Source organism: Gobius niger, assembly GCF_951799975.1.
Source record: "Gobius niger genome assembly, chromosome: 16".
In the NCBI taxonomy this organism is placed as follows: Eukaryota; Metazoa; Chordata; class Actinopteri; order Gobiiformes; family Gobiidae; genus Gobius; species Gobius niger.
Genome location: NC_136867.1, coordinates 22611742 through 22632995, shown reverse-complemented (window position 1 = coordinate 22632995; position 21254 = coordinate 22611742). Strand labels below are relative to the sequence as shown.

The window sequence follows — 21254 nt, the reverse complement described above, 5'->3', positions numbered from 1 at the left end:
ATCGGCTAGAGGGAGCTCTCAGGCTGCCGGTACCACCATTGCTGCTTCTGCTGCTGCTGCTGCTGCTGCTGCTGCTGCTGCTGCTGCTGCTGCTGCTGCTGCTGCTGCTACTCTATCAATCAGGGAGCTTCAGTACGGGTGTGTGGATGTGACGAGTGGGGGATGAAACACACGGGTGGGGGAAAAAAAAAAAAATGGAATTTGCAGTAAGAGTAAGTTTGGGATTCATGTTTAAACAAATAAGCTCAGTGCAGTGCAGATTTTAAACATTAACATTGAAGAAAAGACTGAATAAAAGGGCTTTATGCTTATAGAGGCCTAAACTACAGGATTATCTGTTTTCATGCAGAATGTGTGAGGCGTTGCATTCCCTTTAAAATGCCTGCAGCTTTAATGCGACCACGTTCGTCCAGTGTATGTTTCAGTCTGTGTGACACCACTGACGTTTCCTTTTGCGATTTCTCTCACAAGCGCTGCAATAATGATCGGATTTGCACTTTCCGAAATCAGGCTGCGATTTCACAGCGCACATAGTTGAGAGAAAACGAGAAAGAAAGAAAGAAAGAAAGAAACTGCTAAACTAATGCCAGAGTCGTTTCAGAATTGTTAAAGGTTCGGAACTTTTGTACCTAGTAAGGAGTATGATGCCTAAATAATGGCAGCCTTTGCAACGTGAGTTCGATGACCGTTGATTCTTAAGCCTTGTGTTGTAAAAGTGCTTCGTATCAAGAGAGCACAGATGCAGACAAATGGATTCTGTAATCAGAAAAGCCTTTTATTTGATTGCGTCTACACCTACAGCGATACACTGTGCAGGCCCCTTTGCAGTTTTCTTCTTAAATAACCCCGTCCGAAATCTGGAGCCGAGGTCTAGCTGTTTTTTGTGTGTTTTTTTTTTGCAAGCAATGTCACTACAGAGCAAGAGTGTAATGTTACCGCAACGAACCATTTTTCAGTTCATGAACGACGACTGGTGAAAAAGCCACTTCCTGATCTCGCTAAAAACAGGACGGTACTGTAACACGTCTGGTGTCGATGTGTGTCAAGGTACAGAAATACCCCCAATGTAAATGGGTGAATTGCAAAAAAGCCAATAAACGCGAGAGCCCAGGACTGCAATCATGCGAAATAATCTACAAAAATGGTGCTTTTAGATCACTCACGATGAATTCCTTTTGCTCGTGTGACGACAGTTCTTCGCCTTCTCCCTCAGTACAATGCATTTTCAACCCATTCTATAAAACACAGTGGCCCCATCTTAGAGCTAGCATGAAATAAAACATCTCAATAAGGATTTAGCAAGCATTGAACATGCAAACCCCGTACTTCAGACCCTTATTCTTGTAATATACGGTGTTTCAGTCTTCTCTCAAATGTTAATGCTTCTGAACTTGTTTAAAAAGTGGATCGTGAATTGGATCTAGACTTTAAAACATGAATCTGAAGTATAATCCAGCAGTGAGTTTCAATAGTGTGTGTGTGTCTGTAGGGGAGGATGATATTTCAACTTTATATTTGTGAAAAGTCCCATTTGAGAGAAAGATTCGCCAATTTAACATGCTTGTAGACGATCAGCAGGTTTATTCGTCCTCACAAAGCTCATACATTCAACTCTCATGCACCTAAAGGTTAAATTGTTTCTGAAAATTGAACTTTTATGTTTGCAATCCTCTCCTCTCGCCTCCCTTTACACCCGCACTGAGCCAAAGCCGCAGCCGCTCACTCGCTCACTCTCTGCTGCTCATGCGCCGCTTAAACCGTCAGTCTGAGCAGGTTTGGAGTCATTTCGAGGCGTGGCCGCGCGACGCTGAAGTGGAAGCCGATAGCGCAGTGATGTAGGTGGTTCTCTCTGCTCTGTGTGTGTGTGTGTGTGTGTGTGTGTGTTTGTGTCGCCCGCAGAGCATTTAATCTTGATTTTCACAACACGGGGCCCAGGCTCGTTCTGCGGTTTTTGGAGGAGAGCAGTTTTGTTGCCCTTCATTTCGAGTCCGGGCGCTAATCGCACTGTTGCTATAACCTCAGACCGGCCTCTGCAACACGAGGCCTGCGGGGAACGAGGAGGGACATTTCAGACTAGATAACAATATGAAGTGTCTCGTCTTAGGATGCACGTTCACTTTATTGTGTAATCAAACAACCTTATGTGACAAGTTCAGTCAGTACTCGCTTCTAAGCAGCTTGTTATGCACTTAATATCATTTATAAACCTTTGTTTGCATTTGTAAGCTCCTACACTGGAAAAAAGAACAATCATCTTAAAGGTGCATTATGCAACTTTTGTATGTGGAGAAAAAAAGTTGATATTTGTGGTTATTTGACCTTGTAGTGACCCAGCGGCTGTGTGAGTGGTCAGCAGGACGCCTTTACTTTTTATCACGGTGGTCTCTACAACGCTCCAGGATCAATTGTTTTGTAGGTTTTCTGGAGAGAGGGTCACTACAAGGTCAAATACGCAAACATATCAACTTTATTTCCCCACATAAAAGTTGCATAATGCACCTTTAAGAAATTTACTTGATTTAAGAAATGAAATCTAAAGTTTGAGTAGGTTTGGTCTCGTCTCAGATAAAATAAAACCTCCTATCACATATGGATCAAGCACGTTTTTTCTTGATTCAGTTTATTTTGTAAAATTTCGAGTAAAAAAAAATCCATATTTTGAAATGAAAAAGTGAATCTGTCTGATTTCAAGAGGGATTTATTGGCATTAGCATTTTATTTCATCTCAGATTAGTTCAAACTGACTCAGATTCAACAGAAAGGACCTAGAGTCAAACAATTTTAATTTTAAGGTTGTACATTTTTCAGTGTAAATAGTTGCCATAGTAACTCACACCGTCCATGAGTCTGGCAACGGAAAAGGTTGCTCTTTCTAATTCCCATTCAATTAAAAAATGTTTGGTAAATGTTTTAAAAACGCTGAAATAAGTATCCACAAATGTTTACCAGCCTGCAGTTATTACAAAGTGTTGCCAAAATAGTGTTTTGTTACACGGTGAAGGCAACGTTTACGTTTTGAGCTGTTATGACATAATGCGTTGTTGTTCCAACTCACACTGATGGCACAAAAACAGAAAACGCTTGTTGATTTTATTTAGGTTGTTCAATACTTTTTTTGTGAATGAACTTGTCACTAACCCCTATCGAAAAGAGGAGTTGCGTCAGAAATGAAGTGTTTTTTACAATATTTCGTGCTCAATCGTGGAGTCAAATGTCCAAGTTGTCGTCTTATGTTCTTCTATAACTACACTGTAAATTTTAACCCATAGTGCTTACTTGGAATAAGCTGTAAACCTGATGCATAGTACTTAAACCAATTATTACTTGTAATGCTAGTATGATTAGGAGTGATTTCACAGTATTCATTACTGATACAAGTTCTGATTACTAGACATGTTAGTGCAGGCAACTGGGAATTCTGAGTACAGACTATTTTTGTTACTTACATATGGTCTTAATCTGTACTATTATTCTTAGTTATGGTTACTGGAATATTCCTGTTCCCTTTATGGATTATCTGTTTTTCCCATTAATGAAGTTTTACAAATTTAGTACAAGATATAAATGAAGTCAATTTACTTAACATTAACACTCACATTTTAAGGTGCAGTTAATAATAAGACATCTCCATTTCTCCATTTCTCGTTATAGTTTACATCAGTCCAAACAGGTGGATTAGTCTGTTCTGTTTGCCTATACACTTTGTTCATTCTAAAATATCAAACGATATTTATTAAAGTTGAATTTATACAAGAATTAACACATTTTTCACTGTGTAAAAAAAAAAAGGCAACTCATCTCCTGCTTTTTCGAGTCGATCAGTTGCACCGACAGGAAGTGAGAGCGTCTTCTCGAGGTTTCGCCTTGTGTGTTTTTCCGCCTCTTATTTCCCTCCGTTGCGATTCACGGGACGCCGCCAGGTCGGTGATAGGTCAGCGTCTAATTGTCAACTGTGTTTGTTCCAGGTCACGTCTCTGGCATTATTCTCTCTAATGTTGATCACTACTGTACATGGCTGTTCATTTGTGGAGCGATGTCGGACAGATGGTTGCAGCCTGCAGCCTTCTTCCTCCTCCTCTCCCTCTCTCTCTCCCTCGCTCTCTCTGTCTTTCTCTCTCGTCGTATACTCGCACAAGGGCTCGCACGATCTTAAAAGACGAATCTCTATGTTGCAACAAATACGGCAATTAGCTTTGAAAAATCAAGGCTCTGTCCACAGTGCACGGTGCAAAACCCGTCCAGGAGCGTTAACCTTTGAGAGAAGATGGAAATATGAAGAACAAAACGATTACAGCATGTTTGCGGAGGTCTAAACCAGTGGTTCCCAACGTTTTTTTAAATCTTTTGTACCCCTTTGGCCTTTCAGTGTTCAACCGTGTACCCCCTACCTCAAGGGTGTTACAATTTATTTAAAAAGTAATTACTTAACAGTGGTATTTGTAAGAAAAAGGACAATGTTGCAGTCAAAATAAACCTACAATTCTCCTAAAGCAAGTGAAATAGTTCCAAGTACCCCCTGCTAGGTCCTCGAGTACCCCCAGGGGTCCCCTTACCCCTGGTTGGGAAACACTGGTCTAAACTACAAGGATAGCAGGTTTTATACAGAGTGACGGTAAATGAGAATCAAAAGAGCGACATAAACACGACCTAAGTGATGGAAAAGTGACCAAAACCATCGACGAAAAAAAGCAAAAGCAAACAATGAGATGTAAATGAGGGAGAAAACAGCAGAAAGAAGCATCAAAAGAGCAACAAAAACGTGTCAAAACTACGACAAAATCGTGACAAAAACGAGATGGAAATGAAAATCAAAAATTGCCTCTGAAAAGCGACAAAGACGAGACAAAAAAAGCATCATGAAGTTGATGATAAAGCAACAAAAAAGCGCCGAAAGAGCAACAAAAAAGCGCAGAAGTTTGAGAACAAAGTCATAATAAAATCCACGTTTGAATAATCACAACACAACAAAATGGCCTCGCTTTGTATAAAACCAGGCAAATGTGTAACAGAGTCAGAAATTAAGTGGATTTCTAACTAAAGACGATTTCGAAGTTGCAGATGACCCAGAGTGCCCTGAGTTTGCGGCGTACAGAAACATGGCGGGACTTGTTTGTTAAAAGCTGCACACCGGAGTTTGCAGGAGACGGGGAGAGAAAGAGAGATAGGCGCTGACAGAGGAGACGCCGCGCACCTGCTGACACACACACACACACACACACACACACACACACACACACACACACACACACACACACACACACACACACACACACACACACGCTTCCTGTAGATGGACCGATAAGAGAACAAGACGCAGAAACACAACATCTGACGCTCATTTGAAAGGAAACGCTGCTTAGAGGCGTTAAGGTGAATTCGTATGTGGGGCAAATGCATGACATATCCTACATTTTGAACTAAATGAGCTTGTTTGTTTCATTACACTCTCATCCAGACATTCACATTATCTTCCATCTTTTTGTGTAGTATTTGTGATTTCAGATCGATTTGACGCTAAGCCTCGGCTGTTCTTTTGTCGATTGATTTTATTTACAAAAGGTTGTGTGGCCTGTCTCGCGTCTCTCGTATCGTATTTTTAACCTCTTACCCCCATTTTCTCAAGTTCGGCTTTAACCAAATCTAAAAGCTTCTTTAAAAGATGTGAAAATAGTGATAGAAAGGAGGGTAAAAATGCAACAAAAACTCAAGAAAATGACAAAAAGGCGATTAAATAAAAAATGTTTAAAAAGTGATGACAACACAGGAACAACACAAGGAAGCGCAATTTCTCCAGTTAAGTTTTACCTAAATCTAAAAGCTTCTTACAGCCTATAAGCCAGTGAAATACCTCATTTGAAAGCTAAGGCCTACAAAACTGATCTAAATGGATCTTTTCCATTGCATTGTTGACTTGTTGTCATTGGATTGTTGTCACTTTTTCATGCTGTTTTGTCACATTTTTGTTGCTTTTTTGGCGGTCTTTTTATTGCGTTTTTGACTCATATTTGCCACTTTTTCATAATTTTTGTCACTTTTTTTGGCTTCTTTTAATCACATTTTTGCCACTTTTTCGTATTTTTTTTTTTGTGTGCATTTTTATCGCATTTTGTCACATTTTCATTGTTAATTTGGTCACTTTTTGTAGCTTTTTCATCACAATTTTTTGTTGTATTCTCATCCTTGTTTTCCCCTCCCCCCCCGTTTCTTTCTGTAATGCCAAACAGAAGAAAATATGTTTGGGGCTCAAATGGGGTGCGACACTGGCCTGTAGGCTGCATAAAGCTTTTAGATTTGGGTAAAGCCGAACGGAACCAAAAGCACTCTCCAGGTTAAACACTGGTTCGTTCTCACACCCATGCGCTCAGACTGGATGCAGTGTCTTGCTCAATGAAACGACAGCGGTTGGATACGTCGGGGAAAAAACGTCTAATCGACTGCAGCAGGCTTTTACGGCGAGGACTCGGCTGTTCCACTGATAAACAGAAATATTTAAAAACGGCATTAAAAAAAATACTATGTGTAAATAAAAGCGCGCAGATGCCGCCGCAGGTGCCCTCGCGGAGCCATAAGCCCGGACTCCCCGCTCCTCCTGTAGTAAATATTGTAATGTATGCGGCGCGTTGTGTTTAAAGCGCTCTTAAAGCAGGTAAGATTCTGAGGTGGGCCCCTCCATCTGGACTCTTCATCTGCATTTGACATCCCAAATCTGTTTGCATTCCTAATGTGGAGCCGCAGACAAATGGCCAACCTGCTGCTAATCCATCATCTTCTGCAAAGAGAGGGAGAGAGAGAGGGGAGGGAGGGGAGGGAGGGAGGGGGGGGGCATCGTGCTCTTCCTGTTTATCATTTTTCACCAACTTCTGCGCTCGTTCGGGGATAATTCAGGGTTAAATGTACAAGAATGCGAAGCGGCTTTGTCTTGTTGGGATGCTACGGCGGTTTTATCATAGCGTTGCACTGTAAAAAAAACAACAACGAAAAAGCTCAATTGAGTTGTTTCTTTGAACACCTCTTCTGATTGGGCACATCTGTAAAATTAAGTTTAACAAATTGGTGGTAACAGCTGCATCCTCGAATACACTGTCACTGAAGTGTCGGTTTAAAGGGTGTTTGTGCAGTGATTTGTATGTGTGGGATCAGGGGAAGGTGGGAAGGAAAGGGATTTTAACATTTAGAGCGCATTGTGTTTTGTTGGAAAGTTTTGAGTTGGAATTAAGCTACTTCCGCTGCTTCCTTAGGGCAGACTGACTGAAGTGTGGCTGTCAATCTGCACCTACAGCCCTCGCAACCAGGATTAATCAACTCCCTGCTCAATAACATATCATAGCCTTTTTATAACACGCAAGGCCTCACCTGTGAGCTAAGTTAAGGTTTGCCACATGAGGCAGCGTTCTTCCAAAATGTGTGTTTTTCATTGAATTATTCCAGGCATTGGTATTTCACAGTGGGACACAAGGGAGATAAAGCAATTACATAGTTTGTGCAACATCGTAACAATAACAGAACACTATTTAACATGCAAAAAAAAAAGTTTCCATTGCTGTCTGGAAGGGAGTGGGAAGAGAGAACGTATTCAATCCCACCCCCATTTCTCATAAACACAATGAGCTTCTATGCTACTTTCTTCAAAATTTCTGGCAAGGACTTTAAGTTGCTTATGTCACATTAGAGATTTTTTTTGCTAAAACATAGTTAACTCAATTATATTTAAGATTTAGCTAAAAATGTTACCCAGTTTTCTTTGGTTTGACCATTTTTGAGATATTTATATTGTTTGAGGTACTCATTGAGACGCACTAATAATTTCCTCATCTTTCTTTTCTCTCCTCGCCGCCCCGCAGAGGTTGACCACCCAGATGGCGGCCTGCTCACCAACTCCCTCCACAACCACAACCACCACCACCACCACCACCCGCTGGCCTTGCCCCCCCACGGCCTCCCCTCCCTACCCCCGCACCTCCACCCGCTGGACCCCGCCCTCGCCCACGCCCTGCCGCCGGGCCTCCACGACGACCACGACCTGCTGACCTGCGGGCAGTGCCAGGTCACCTTCCCGCTGGGCGACATCCTCCTCTTCATCGAGCACAAGAAGAAGCAGTGCCAGACGCCGCCGCCGCTCGCCAACGGCTGCTATGACAAGATGGCCGACCGGGGAGGAGGAGGAAGAGGGGGTGGAGGAGGAGGAGGGGGCAGTCCCACGATGCAGAGCCTTCATCATCACCAGCAGCAGTCCCAGCGGCTGGAGCTCAAAAAGGTGCTGGAGCCGGTGGAGATCGGCATCCAGGTGACGCCGGAGGAGGACGAGGAGACGGCGCGGGGCGCGGGCAGAGACCGGGCGGAGAGGACGCCCCTGAAAGGGATTTGCCCCAAGCAGGAGAACGCACTGGGAGGTAGGCCCCACACACACCCTCAACACTCTGCACACATGACACTGGTGTTAGACACTGGCAGAGGTTTCGACAAGTCAGCCGTCCCGTATAGATTACCAGTGAGATTTTCAATTAAAACTTCATCCTGACTCTGGACCACAATAACGTCTTGATTTACCCCTGTGCTCCTGTAAAAAGTAAATGTTGCTTCAATTTCGACTCACAACATGTGTTAGAGCTACTTATTAGACACAGATTTCAACTCTTTTTCTTATGTATGTGTAGAGTTTAGAGTAAAATCCAAAAGGTATTACACAAATGCCCTGAAACCTTACCTCAAAAACTCAACTGAACACCAAACTATGAATGTACAATCGTCCCGTGTAAAACGATTTGCGCGAAAGGAAGAGAGTTTAGCGTGGAACTAGGTTGGTTTTGTAAGGAAAAGCAAGTTGATGAGCAAGGGAGGAGTTGCAGTCTCGTTTTCAACATTTAGATTTAATGAGTGACCTTTGTTATGTCTCGATGGGTCTGTCAACAACGAGCAGCATCGAAAACAAAGCAAAGCCCTGGAAAAATGTATAATCTCACCTCATCTGCACCTAAACAAAATGTGTAATGTTCTATAAATGACATTTATAAAAGGAGGATGATCCCTGAATGAGAGGTGTGTATTGGCTGGGAATGATCTGTTTTCAATCGTGTACTTTGACGTCCTTGGATAGAGAAGCCATGACCAAGTTTCTTAAAAAGTTACATTTAGAACTATCACCGAAGGGAAATTCCCTGTTCATCCTCTTACAAAAAGAAATTAGCCAACAAATTCAAACAGGCGCCCCCCAACCCCCTAAATGAGTTGAAACAAACTGTGCTGAAAACCTGACATAGCGCCTCACCCCGCCTTGGCCATCTGCTTGGAAAAAGGTGAAAAGCCCATTAAAATTCAAATGGAGCGAAAGGATGGCAAAAACATGGAGAGCGGACAGCGAGGCGACGGAATAAAAGGGGACTTAGTTGTGCCCACATTCAGAGAGGCTGAGGAGGCCGTTTAGCAGCGCCACTTATCTCTCCAACCAGTCCGACATTTGGTGCGGGGAAGCCACGAGAGCAAAAAGCGACAAAACCTTACAGGCGTTCAGACCGTTTCGGAGGTCATTCATTAAAGGAGCCGATGGCTGGGAGGCAGGCGAACAAGAAACAGCACGGATGCTTCGAGAAAAAAAACTTGTTACATGAAGTTGGAGTGGGAAGGAACAAGCAGTCCTTTCACTAATTAGTCACAAATGTTCAACGAAGTATGATTTATCCCAAAAAAGTCTCTATGGGACTTGGAGTACACCCTGTAAGATGCTTTTTCAACACAAAGAAAATAATTGATTTAGTGTATTTGCTGCTTTGCTGTATCAACCTAAAAGTTAGCATGTTCATAACTCAATATTAATAAATGTAACTCGATACATCTGTTATTTGGTTGGACAATCCATTTTGTCAAAGCAAACTTGCAAAGAAATGTCGAACGTCTGCGAGGAAATGACAAATGATGACGATATATTGGATAATAATCTCTTTCTGACATACATTGTGTCTGTCACATTTATAAATGTGTTATTCATCATTTATTAATAATCTATAAGCACGTAAATAGTTGCTGTGTCTGTTTATTGCTAGGCACAAGACAGGAATGGATAGGTTTAGGACAATGGTTTGGCGTACCGTTTTTTCTGGACTAGAAGTTGATCCGGAGTATAAGTTGCACCAGCCAAAAATGCATAATGAAGAGGGGAAAAAACATCTGTAAGTCGATCTGGAGTATAAGTCACACCAGCCAAAAAAGCAGAATGAAGAGGGAAAAAAACATATATAAGTCACTCTGGAGTATAAGTCGCACCAGCAAAAAAAGCATAATGAAGAGGGAAAAAACATATACAAGTCGATCCGGAGTATAAGTTGCACTAGCCTCCCTGGTGCACCGCTGACAAGCCTCTCCCGGCAGCACGTTGTTCAAGCACGCATTTGCGAACTCGTTCCTCTAGCTGTGACCATCTAGCTTTTAGCCCGCGATTAGCTTTTTTTGGTTTCTTCGTTGCAGTAAGAGTAACCTCCGCTTTTCACACCAAACTTTCTTTCTGCTGCTCGAAAATAAATAACATGACGTGAAATTATGTAATACAATACTTTGATATATAAGTCACACCTGTGTATAAGTCGCACCCCTAGCCAAACTACGAAAAAAAGGGCGACATACAGTCCAAAGGCTAAACTAACTCATGGTCTGAGCCACAATGTTCCTCTTATAAGTGCATATCAAAGACACGGAATGCTAAATGTTTTATTGAAATGAATTACGCATCTTTAAATGTTGATGTGTTAAGTCGTTGTCATCTATAGCATAAACTTGAAAAGGCGTCTCCTCCCGGCGCTCTTTGGGGAGGCAGGAGCAGTGTAGGTAAACCCCATGCTTCACTGCGGGACGGAGCTCTTTAGAAAGTGTCAGTCTGCGGTTTGGGCAGCTCCGTGTCTCGCTGAGTTTAGGCCCATTCACTTCATCAATATTTCACAAAGCTGTTAGCGCGCACCAGCCACTGCAACCGGCGCAAGCGTTCGGGACGGCGACTGTGCTCTTAATTCAACACATTAGACTAAGTTGCATGAGCAGTGGCAGCTTAAACAGTGCGTGAGGGAAATGCAAGTGAATATATCAACTAGGATTGCTGCGTCGACTTGTATTTCTACTATTATTTCTACTACTTCCTATACTGTACACAACTTCTGCTGCTTCTACAATTACAACTTCCTGTTCCTACACAACTGTTACAACGACTCCTTTTTTTGATGTCCTAGCCCTGAGTGTCCCGGATAGAGAAAACAAAGGTCGGTTTTACTCCGACAGGTTGTGGCCTGGGCTTGTTAAGGTGGTGGGCAAGTCTGTAGATTTTCTTTTCGTGGAGATATTGTTGTCGCACCAATGTGAGAAAATGAAATAAAAACAATTAAACATTACATTTTTTTTTATAGTTTCCACGTGAAAGTTTAGAAATTGGCCCAAAACCTGAAAATTGAGGTATTGTTTTCTTCAAGTCTCTGGAACAGGGCTGACCCAGTCTATACACTGCAACTGCTTGGGGCCCCGAGGCAACTAGAGGCCCCTTAAGTGTGACTACTATGGTTTTATTGCAGAAAATATTTAAAATAATGTAGTGAAGACTGCAATACTATGCTCAATATTCTGTAGTTAACAGTATGATTAAAGTCTGTTTTAATGCCATTTCAAAGGACCCTTCAAGAAGTATGGGAAGTTAAATATCAATGCTGAGCCCAATCACCACAAGTTTATTGAGGGGCCCCCAGTCAAATTATGCCCAGGGCCCCACGAAGGCCTGGACCGGCCCTTCTCTGGAGTAAAAAGTGGATCGAAATTGTCCCACTTGAGTTGTTTGATTAGACTTGCAGCTGTTACCGTATTCACTTCCCCTATTGCGCAACATGGCAGCAGCTAATTGATCGCCATTGTTATTAGCCTAACATTTTTCATATTTATTAGCAGGTATATTTCCCCTGTTTAAATACTCGCAATATTTCTAACCCGCTTTCCCTCTCGCGGATTCCACGGCGCGGCTCGGAGATTGTAATTGCACAATATTTCTTCGTAACAGAGCCGCGCAATAATTTTCGCATTAAAAGCCAAAACATATTAGCGGTTCAATTGGACGTGCACTATGGCAACTGTAAACTATATTGCGGCAATAACGTTTTTATGTTTGAAAATTAGCCTCGGTGCTTTACACTCCTGAAATATGTCCCCACCAGCGCCTTAGGAACACACGGGGGGAGAGCGGGGGTTTATTCACCAAAAAATGGATACGTTTCATGATATACATGGCAACTACAAGTTAAGTTAAAGTGTGTTGGACTTAACAACAGGTTTTCAGTGTTTAACCTGAACCGAGCACATTTTGGCTTTACCCAAATCTAAAAGCTTCTTGAAAAAAAGCGTCAAGTAAGCAATGGAAATGAGAATGAAAGCAAGGTGACAAAAAAGCAACAATAGAGTGACAAAAATGTGGCAGAAAAACAACACAATAGAGAAAGCACCAAAAAAAATTTGACAAAAAAGCAACAATAGAGCGACAAACATGTGATGAAAAAGCAACAATGACACAATAAAAAAGCACAAAATAGTGATGAAAACACGACAAAAAAGCTTCAGAAATGTGACATCAGAAAAGTTATGATTAGTTTTATTTGACCTTTATTTGTCCCACTGAGATTAAGAATCTCTTTTACAGTGGAGTCCTGGCCCCAGAGGGGAACCTATTGTACATGTTTTAGTGGAAGCCTACACAGACACGGGAAGAACATGCAAACTTCACACAGAAATATAAAGATTTTGCAGGTCTTAGCTTTCAAATGAGGCGTTAGACTGGCTTATAGGCTGTAAGAAGCTTTTAGATTTCGGTAAACCTTAACTGGAGAAAATGCGCTTCCTTGTGTTGTTCCTGTGTTGTCATCGCTTTTTAAAAGTTTTTATTTCATTGCCTTTTTGTCACTTTCCTGTTGTGTTTTTGTCACTATTTTTTCCATCTTTTCAATAGGCTTTTAGATTTGGTTAAAGCCAAACTTGAGGAAATGCACTCTGTTTAGGTAAGAGGTTAGAATATGATACGAGAGACGTGAGACAGGCCAAATAACTGAGCCGAACTCGTTTCTAGCTCAACATTGAAATACAAGTAAAATACCATTTAAAGTCCATTTAAACTCATAAATATAACTTCCTCAAACACATTTTTTGCTCAAAGTCACCGGGGGAAGGAAAGAAGAGTTTTCGCTTCGTGGCTCCGAGGTTTCTGCCCTTGTCATTACCTGGCGAAATCGGGCGATCGAGAGACACACAAGGGTTTGCGAAGGGAGAGAGAGAGAGAGTCGGCGGGAAAAGTGATCAGGGACCGCCACCTCCGAACAGGGCTCACAAAACCATGCCCGGTAATTGGCTCCCAGCAGGTCATAATGTACGGCTTTTTTCCCCCTCTTTGTGAGATGCACCACACGCGGAAGAGCAACGGGTCAAGTTATTCAGTTCAAAATGACTTCAGAGCGGCTGGATTTGTCTCTTTAGTTAGGCAACATGAGCAAAGAGAAGTCCTTATGGGGATGCTTTGGGCTTTTTTGGTTTACAATTAGATATTAAAGTTACTTTTTATAGATAAATATATTGTGCATTCATGTGCCATTATTACAAAGTGTAGTATCTTCCACATAGTTAAAGTAAGCCGCTTAAAATATGTAAAATTATATTATATTGCTTTCATTTGAGGAGGCAAAAAAAGGAATAGGCCAGTGGAGTTTTTTTTTGCTCTTAAGGCATTACTCAAATTTAAACGTTTTTTTTTAAAAAGTGTCAAAATGGCGGCGAAAACGAGACAAAAACAAGGATGGAAATGCAACAAAAGAGCGACAAAACGTGACAAACATGTGTGAAGAAAACGCAATAGAAAAGGCAGGAAAGAGCAGCAGAAAAGTGACAAAACAGTGATGAAAAAGGGACCAAAAAAGTGACGAAAATGTGACAGAAAAGGGACAAAAGAGCAACAAAAACAGGGACAAAAAAGCAACAAAAAGCGATAAAAATGTAGCAAAAATGTAATGGAAACCCTGCCAAAAAGCAATATCATAAAGGTGACGACAACACAAGGAAAAAGTATCCATTTAGAAGTGTTTATAGGTCTTAGCTTTCAAATGAGGTGTTACAATGACCTAAAGGCTATGATCATATGGATTTGCATTTGGTTAAGGTGGGGGTTAAGAGGTTAAATTTATGTATTTCTGCTGTTCCTCCTGCAAAAACTAATGCTACTTCTACTACTTCATTCTGTCCCACATCTATCTTCAATTCTAGCCATAAGCGTTTAGCAGTAACATTAGCTGTGACGCACGAAGGCCCATATTTTTTGACAGTCACTTGAACTCCCCACGTGTCCACGCTGAACTCACTTTGACCTATTTTGTCGTCCTAAACGTTAATGCTACATTTTTTCCATTTTTTTTTTTTTTTTTTACCACGTCCTTTCCGCTAATCGTGGCTTAATGGCCGTTATCGGTGTCATCGTTTAAGGCCTCTGCGCGGCGGCGGCACGTGGCGTCTATCTGAAAATACCATCTCTCCCGACAGGAGCACTCCCTCCAGGCCCCGCGAAGAAATAGAAGAAGAAAAAAAAAAGACAAAAAAATGCTTTCATCTCACTCCGCCATATCAGGGAAAAGCATTTGTCCGTACCTTACACTCCGGTTTATCCATAAATTACAGTTCAAAACGGGGAGAAAAAGCCGAGTTGTTGTAGTCTCTGGACTGAGATGGATATTACTAAAAAGTTACTAAAAAAATGAATGAAATCGTGGAGGTTTGTGTGAATTGGACAATGCTGCTACTAAGACTATTATTATTAAATACAATGTCACCTTTTCCACTCATTCTTTATGTTTGAAGACTATAAGTGTAGGTTTTGACTTGGTCTTCTTAAAATTGGCATGTAAATCAATGCCAAAGCTTCATGAACACTGAAAAAAGAATGATTATCTTAAAGAAGAAATGACACACATTTACTTGTGAATGAAGAGATTAAATCTAAAGTTTGAGGTGTCTTAGATGAGATAAAACCTCTTATTGCCAAAGGAACAAGCCCATTTTTTTTCTAAATTCAGATTGTTTTGGGTCATTTTGAGTGGAAAAAGAAATAGTTTTAAATGTTAAAAGTTAATTTGGCTGATTTCAAGTGGGATTTACGGTTGTTCCACTGGCATTATTGTTTTTATCTGATCTTAGATTAGTTCAAACTGACTCAACATGAAGTGCCTTCATTCAAACATCATTTATCTCATTTAAGATGGTCATTTTTCCAGTGAAGTTGATTTTTTTTGTATGCTTTTACTACTAGTGTTGGGCAAGTTACTTTACAACTGTAATATATTCTATATTAGTAGTAACAGCTTTTAAAATGTAGTTTGTTTGTATTACCTATAACTGATTCAAAAATGTAGCTGAGACTACTTTGAGTTACTTTGAGTTACTTTCAACGAAATTTAAAATGAAGATTGTAATAATGCCACTGAGCAAAAGTGCAGTCAGAGATCTCCTTCTCCTTCCTTCGCTTTCCCCTATTCTCTGTGTTTTGTTTTGACAGCATTAACTTAAAGGGACTGTACGGAGTTTCCCCCTAGATGTCCCAGCCATGTCCTAATGTGTAGAATGAGCCCAGAACCCAAATCCTGCACAGTCACTCAAAAAGTTGTTGAGTTGAGTTGTTGAAAAGGTTGCCGTCATGCACAAGCTTAATATAGAAGATGCAGTTACATGTATGACCTGAGGTGGCAGTAGTGAGCATAGAATGACCAACTTGCATGGAGCCCCTTTAACGCAACTGCAGACACCAACTTGATTTGGTGCTGCATTATATTTGGCCAGATTTTCATCAATACAATCCATTTAAACTCACACCGTGTACCCCAAAAATAAAACTGAAATATATATATTAACAGTATATCCCAAAATTTTGCGTGGTGTACTTTTAAATGTGCTTGTAACTTGATGATGATATATTCCCATAATAGTAATATGTTATGTTCCTTAGTGTAAAAAGGAATATATTTTTATCACTCATTATAATACATTACCCCCAACACAGACTTCTACAACTACTACTGGCTTCATTTCATTCAAATAAATTTCGACTTTTACAGCTTGATTGTATTGGTCAGCACTTGGATTATTATTCTCTCCTTTGAACTCTGTAAAGTCCTCAAAAAGGCAAAGGCCATCTACCAGGAAACCAAAGGTGATCCCCATGCCCTAGTTTCCACCAACGTGCATTTTTACTCCTTCAAATCATAAACAGCAGTGACACGGTGGAGCGGCTGGGTGGATTAGCGAATCAAGTATCACCTTCTCTCTCTCTTCCTCCCTCTTTCTCTCAAACGTAGTTATCTTGGAGCGCTGTCAACGCCACCTGACACGGCGCGCTCCTGCAGCCCCTAAGCCTTGTCAAGCGCTCCCTAATTCAGACATTTTTGCTAAGTCCGGTTAGAGAGAGAGAAAGAGAGAGAGAGAGAGAGGGGAGGGAGTGGTTTTGATGACACCATTTTAATCTGGCAGAGCAGTTGACAGGTGTAGCGTGTGCCAGCAGCAGGTTTTCGCTCTCATATGCTTTTATTACGCCGCAGTGTAACCTAGAACCGCGCCGTATATTGCAAATTTACTGGCAACACCGCACTCAACGACTTATTATAGAAGGTTTTTTTGTTTTGTTTCATGTTCTGCTTTTGTGGAAAATGAAATGGTGCGAAGGGTGCATGGGGCAGACGTCCAGCAAAGTGTCAGAGCCGGGGATTCCGACTCACAACTCAGATAACGTGCAGTGTGTAAAGAAACTTAACCTCTCTGCCATTGTGCAGAGCATCTTCCTGACACATAATAATATAAACAACATGTTTAAGTCATTTATTCAGAGCGAGTAGTCCAGGTAAGATAATTACAAGGGCAGTGACGCAATATCGTTTTTCAATATATCACTTCTTTGCTGTGATATGTGTATCATATCGGAAACTTTGAATGACTTTAAATACCTTTGATACTCAACTCAGTTATAGAAAAAAAAAACTTTTTGACTTACATGTTAAATGCAGTTTTGGTGCTGATCATACATTTAATACTTTGTGCATTGGAATATATTGTATCGGAGATGTATCGTATCGGGCCCCCAGTATCGGGATTCGCGACTAAAGTGTATCGTCCCAGCCCTAATATTCACAATATCGACTTATCATTCAATAAATGACCGATAAATGATACATTTTAGGGCTGTCTGTACATTTATTCGTATGTTTCTATTGCAAACCTGTTCTTAAACCCAATTTAAGATGAGGTTCATTGTATTTCAAGCTTAATATCATTTATCGCGATATTTCCCTGCCTCAATATATCGAACATCCGATTTGATTACTGTATCGCGAGTAAAGTGTATCGTCCCAGCCCTAATAATCACTATATCGACTTATCGTTGAATAAATGACCGATAAACGATAAATTTTTTTGGGCTGTCTATGCATTTATTCCTATTTTTCTAATGTAAAACTGTTCTTAAACCCAATTTAAGACGACTTTCATTGTATTTCACGTTTAGCATCGTTTATCGCGATATTTTCCAGCCTCAATATATCGAACATCCGATTTTGTTATCGTATCGTTAGTTCGGTTTCTTCTGCAGCTGCTATCCTTTGGCACCTCAAGCACAAAATGACAAAATAAAATAAAAATAAGTGATGTTTTTTCTTGAAATAAGTAGATTTGCCCTTGATTTGGTTTTGGCAACAAAGAAATCTCGCAGTGGAACTAGCATTTTTGCAATGAAATCGAGGACTTAACGTCTCGCTGTGCTTTGAATTCGATCATAAATCTCAGTTAACTTGAAATAAGATGTTTTTAATACTTATTCCACTTCACTGGGAAAGTCAAAATCACTCCAACATTCTTCATTTAAACAGATATAAATGGATATTTTACTCTCATTTCCGCAACAATACAAAGCTGTCTGTTGTTTCCTCTAACATCACGCCGCCTGTTTCCATTCCCCTCCCATCTCTCTCTCTCTCTTTCTTTCTCTGTGTCGTTCACTTTGCTCGCGCCCTCCCACAGAAGTCCGGACTACTTAAGGTTAATTATCAGATGCGGGCGTAGTTAATTAATTCGAATTATTCCTCACGTCGCTGAACACGGCGCGCAAACACACTCGCACAGACCGTTTAGAAGCCGCGCTATCCGGTCTTCTGTAAACATTACTCACTCGGACACACACGCCTTCAATAAATAATGGCCCGAGCACAGTGGCGTATCCCTAAAATATTTACCGTATGCGTATTTATCCTTCAATTGAAAGCCTGTGTGTGTGTTTTGATATAAAGCATGCCTGTACTTTAGGGGCATTACCCGCCGTTCTGCTATTTTCTCTCCTTTTTCCCCTTCCCTTGCGTTGTTTCAATAAAGCTGCGAGGCCTCTTGGATGGAAGCGCCGGGCCGTTTTTTTTTTTTGAAGTGGTAATTATTTGTATCGCTGACTCTCTCTCTCTTTCTCCCTCCCGCGTCTGCGTCCGCCCCTCCCAGTATCCCGCTCATGGCTACTTTCACTTTATTTGTGCGCGTGAGTGTTTGTATGTTCAAGGCGCGCTACTGTCCTAATGCATTTTTAATGACGCTGCGAGGAGAGACAAAAGCGGCGCCCGACGCGGGGAAGGAGGATCTTTGAGGAGGCCGTGGGAAGTTATACTGTGCTGTTTGTGGAGTTAAAGGAGAGTCTTGAGTGATATCTTGACAAATTTGATGTGGTCTACTGCTATATTTTCCCTTTTGAAATGCATTTCAGTTATTGCACTGATGTGTTTTCTGCTCATTGGTATGACTAAAAGAGAGACTTGTGAGCTATATTTTTATATATATCAATATCAGCCAAGATGATAAAAAGACAGTGAAACTCAGCAGAATTTCAGTAGCTTCATTTTGAACACAGCACACTATTAAATACCGAATAATCTTAGTTTAGTTGGTCACTTTGTATTAATATTGGTAAGATGCTTGAGGTAAGGGGTACTCTGAGTTTAAATGAATGAATGACTCAAGGGGTACACAAGATGCAAAATGCCATTTTATCTTAGATGAATTGCTTAAAATGTGCTTGAATTAAGACTTTGTGTAGGTTTGGACTGACTTGAAATATGTCTGCCAATGGAACAAGTATTAATTTGCATAAAATGAGAGAAATTAGCTTAAAATAAGATAAAGACACTTGAAATGGGACATTTTTGTATTGTCCCTAGTCTTGTGTTTTTATGTGTCTGTGAACCAAAGATTAATTTCTACCTCTTCTCTTCTCTTCTCTTCTCTTCTCTTCTCTTCTCTTCTCTTCTCTTCTCTTCTCTTCTCTTCTCTTCTCTTCTCTTCTCTTCTCTTCTCTTCTCTTCTCTTCTCTTCTCTTCTCTTCTCTTCTCTTCTATTCTATTCTATTCTATTCTATTCTATTCTATTCTATTCTATTCTATTCTATTCTATTCTATTCTATTCTATTGAGATAAAAATAAAAGCCCATATGAAAATAAAAACATGCTCCTTCCTTTGGCAATAACATCGTCCAAATCTGCTCGAAATCACCCCAAATCTGAACATTTCAAGCACTTTTAAGTCATGTTTATCTAAGACAAGAAGCCATTTTTTCCAGTGAACCACTATTGCAGAGAGAGATAAGATACGATAAGCCTTTATTGATCTCACAATGGAGAAATTCACTTGTCAGGTCTCGAGAAACAGTCAGAGGGTGCAAAATAGACAGGAACTGTGCAATCAAAGACAGGATAGTGGAAATAGTAAATAGAGGTATCTCATATACAATGAATAAAATAAGCTTTAAGGGGCAAAAAGTATAAATAATGAAAACTGGAACAGAATTTAAAATGCAGTTGATGCTGTATTTCTTATATATTGGATTGGTATTGACTATATGTTTTTTCCCATTGGATCCTCAAGTTTGGGCCAGTGGTATTGAAGCACTACATTTCTTGTCTGAACCTTGATGTCTTTCAAAAACTGCTGTTATTAGTCATAGCGGTTTTCCTCATACTCCCTAACAGTGCCAGTCCTAAGCCTGGATTCATGGAGAAAGTTGAACTAGGAGTGCATCCATGTACTACTACGACCACTTTAGAATCTGTAGATGTTTTATGAATATCTTATCCCAAAACTACGACCCCTCTTTGTGTGTCCAACGCTCTGGTGTTAAAAGTTACCAGACGTTGCTGCCGCATCTTCTTTCCAAGTCCGTTCGGTCTTGGAGCCATTACCGTATTTTCCTCTCGTTTTCGGCTCGGCTTTTGGGTCTGGTCCTTTCCCCCCCGTCCCGCTGTAAATCCTACATCCTGGACACTAAACAGACGCCCCGCTCTCACCCCGTGCCAAGACATGCACCCGATGGGACAGTGGAGAGAGGAGGGGGGGGGGGGGCGGCCAGAGATCTGCTACTGCAAGTTTAACCATTGAAGAACTACTACTGTACTTCTACTACTGTACTTCTACTACTGTACTTCTACTACTGTACTTCTATTACTGTACTTCTACTACTGTGCTTCTACAGAGGTTAAGGAGAGATATATAAGCATTATCTTCCCAATGAGGTGTTTGATTATCGCAGGGATTCAGCCTAAACACAATTTACCTTTCTGTAATAGAGAACTTCTAAAGAATACTGCCATACTGCCTGATATAAGGACAAAATAAAGATATACACTGACTAATATTATGACTTCTTCGACGACTACGCTTTGCTGCAGAACCAAAGCCTAGAGTGTAACCATTAATATCATGAAAAAAGCCAAAGCAGCATCTTGTGTCGCTTCTTCTTAAAAAAAAAAAAATCCCTTTTTTGCAATTTTCGCCTCGTCGCCTCGTCTCCCTCACTCCGCCGCGTTAATCACTTTGCATGCACTCATTTAAATATTAAAATTTTCTTTAATCATCAAAGCCAGTGAGCATCATGCATATTCATATCATCTTACCCCCCCTCCTTTCCATACCCTGCCCCCCCCCCTCCTCTCTTTCTAGGTTCATTACTTTGCCGCACAGCCATTAGCCACTAGCCTAATCACACAGTTTACACACACGCACACACACAAACCCAAACCGGCCCAGGCTTATTTTATTATTTTTTTTTTTCATTTTTTATAGCTAGCCAGTGGCGCTAACCCGTGCTAATCCGCTAACTGGGCTAAAAACACGCAGGCGCCCCTCCAGAAAAGTGCAGGAAAAGCTGTGAGGACTTGCCACGATGCGAGATGGCTGGAGTAGAGGGAGAGTAT

General features: G+C 40.9%; 1 protein-coding gene across 2 annotated transcripts in view; it reads left to right on the top strand.

Moving 5' to 3' along the window:
* The window catches only part of bcl11ba (BCL11 transcription factor B a), a 65306-nt gene that overhangs the window by 5104 nt on the left and 38948 nt on the right, over window positions 1-21254 (top strand). For both annotated transcript variants that reach the window (XM_079573414.1, XM_079573415.1), the window contains exon 2: window positions 7842-8390. In XM_079573414.1, the coding sequence (XP_079429540.1) occupies window positions 7842-8390 (549 nt within the window). The remainder of the gene's footprint in view (window positions 1-7841; window positions 8391-21254) is intronic.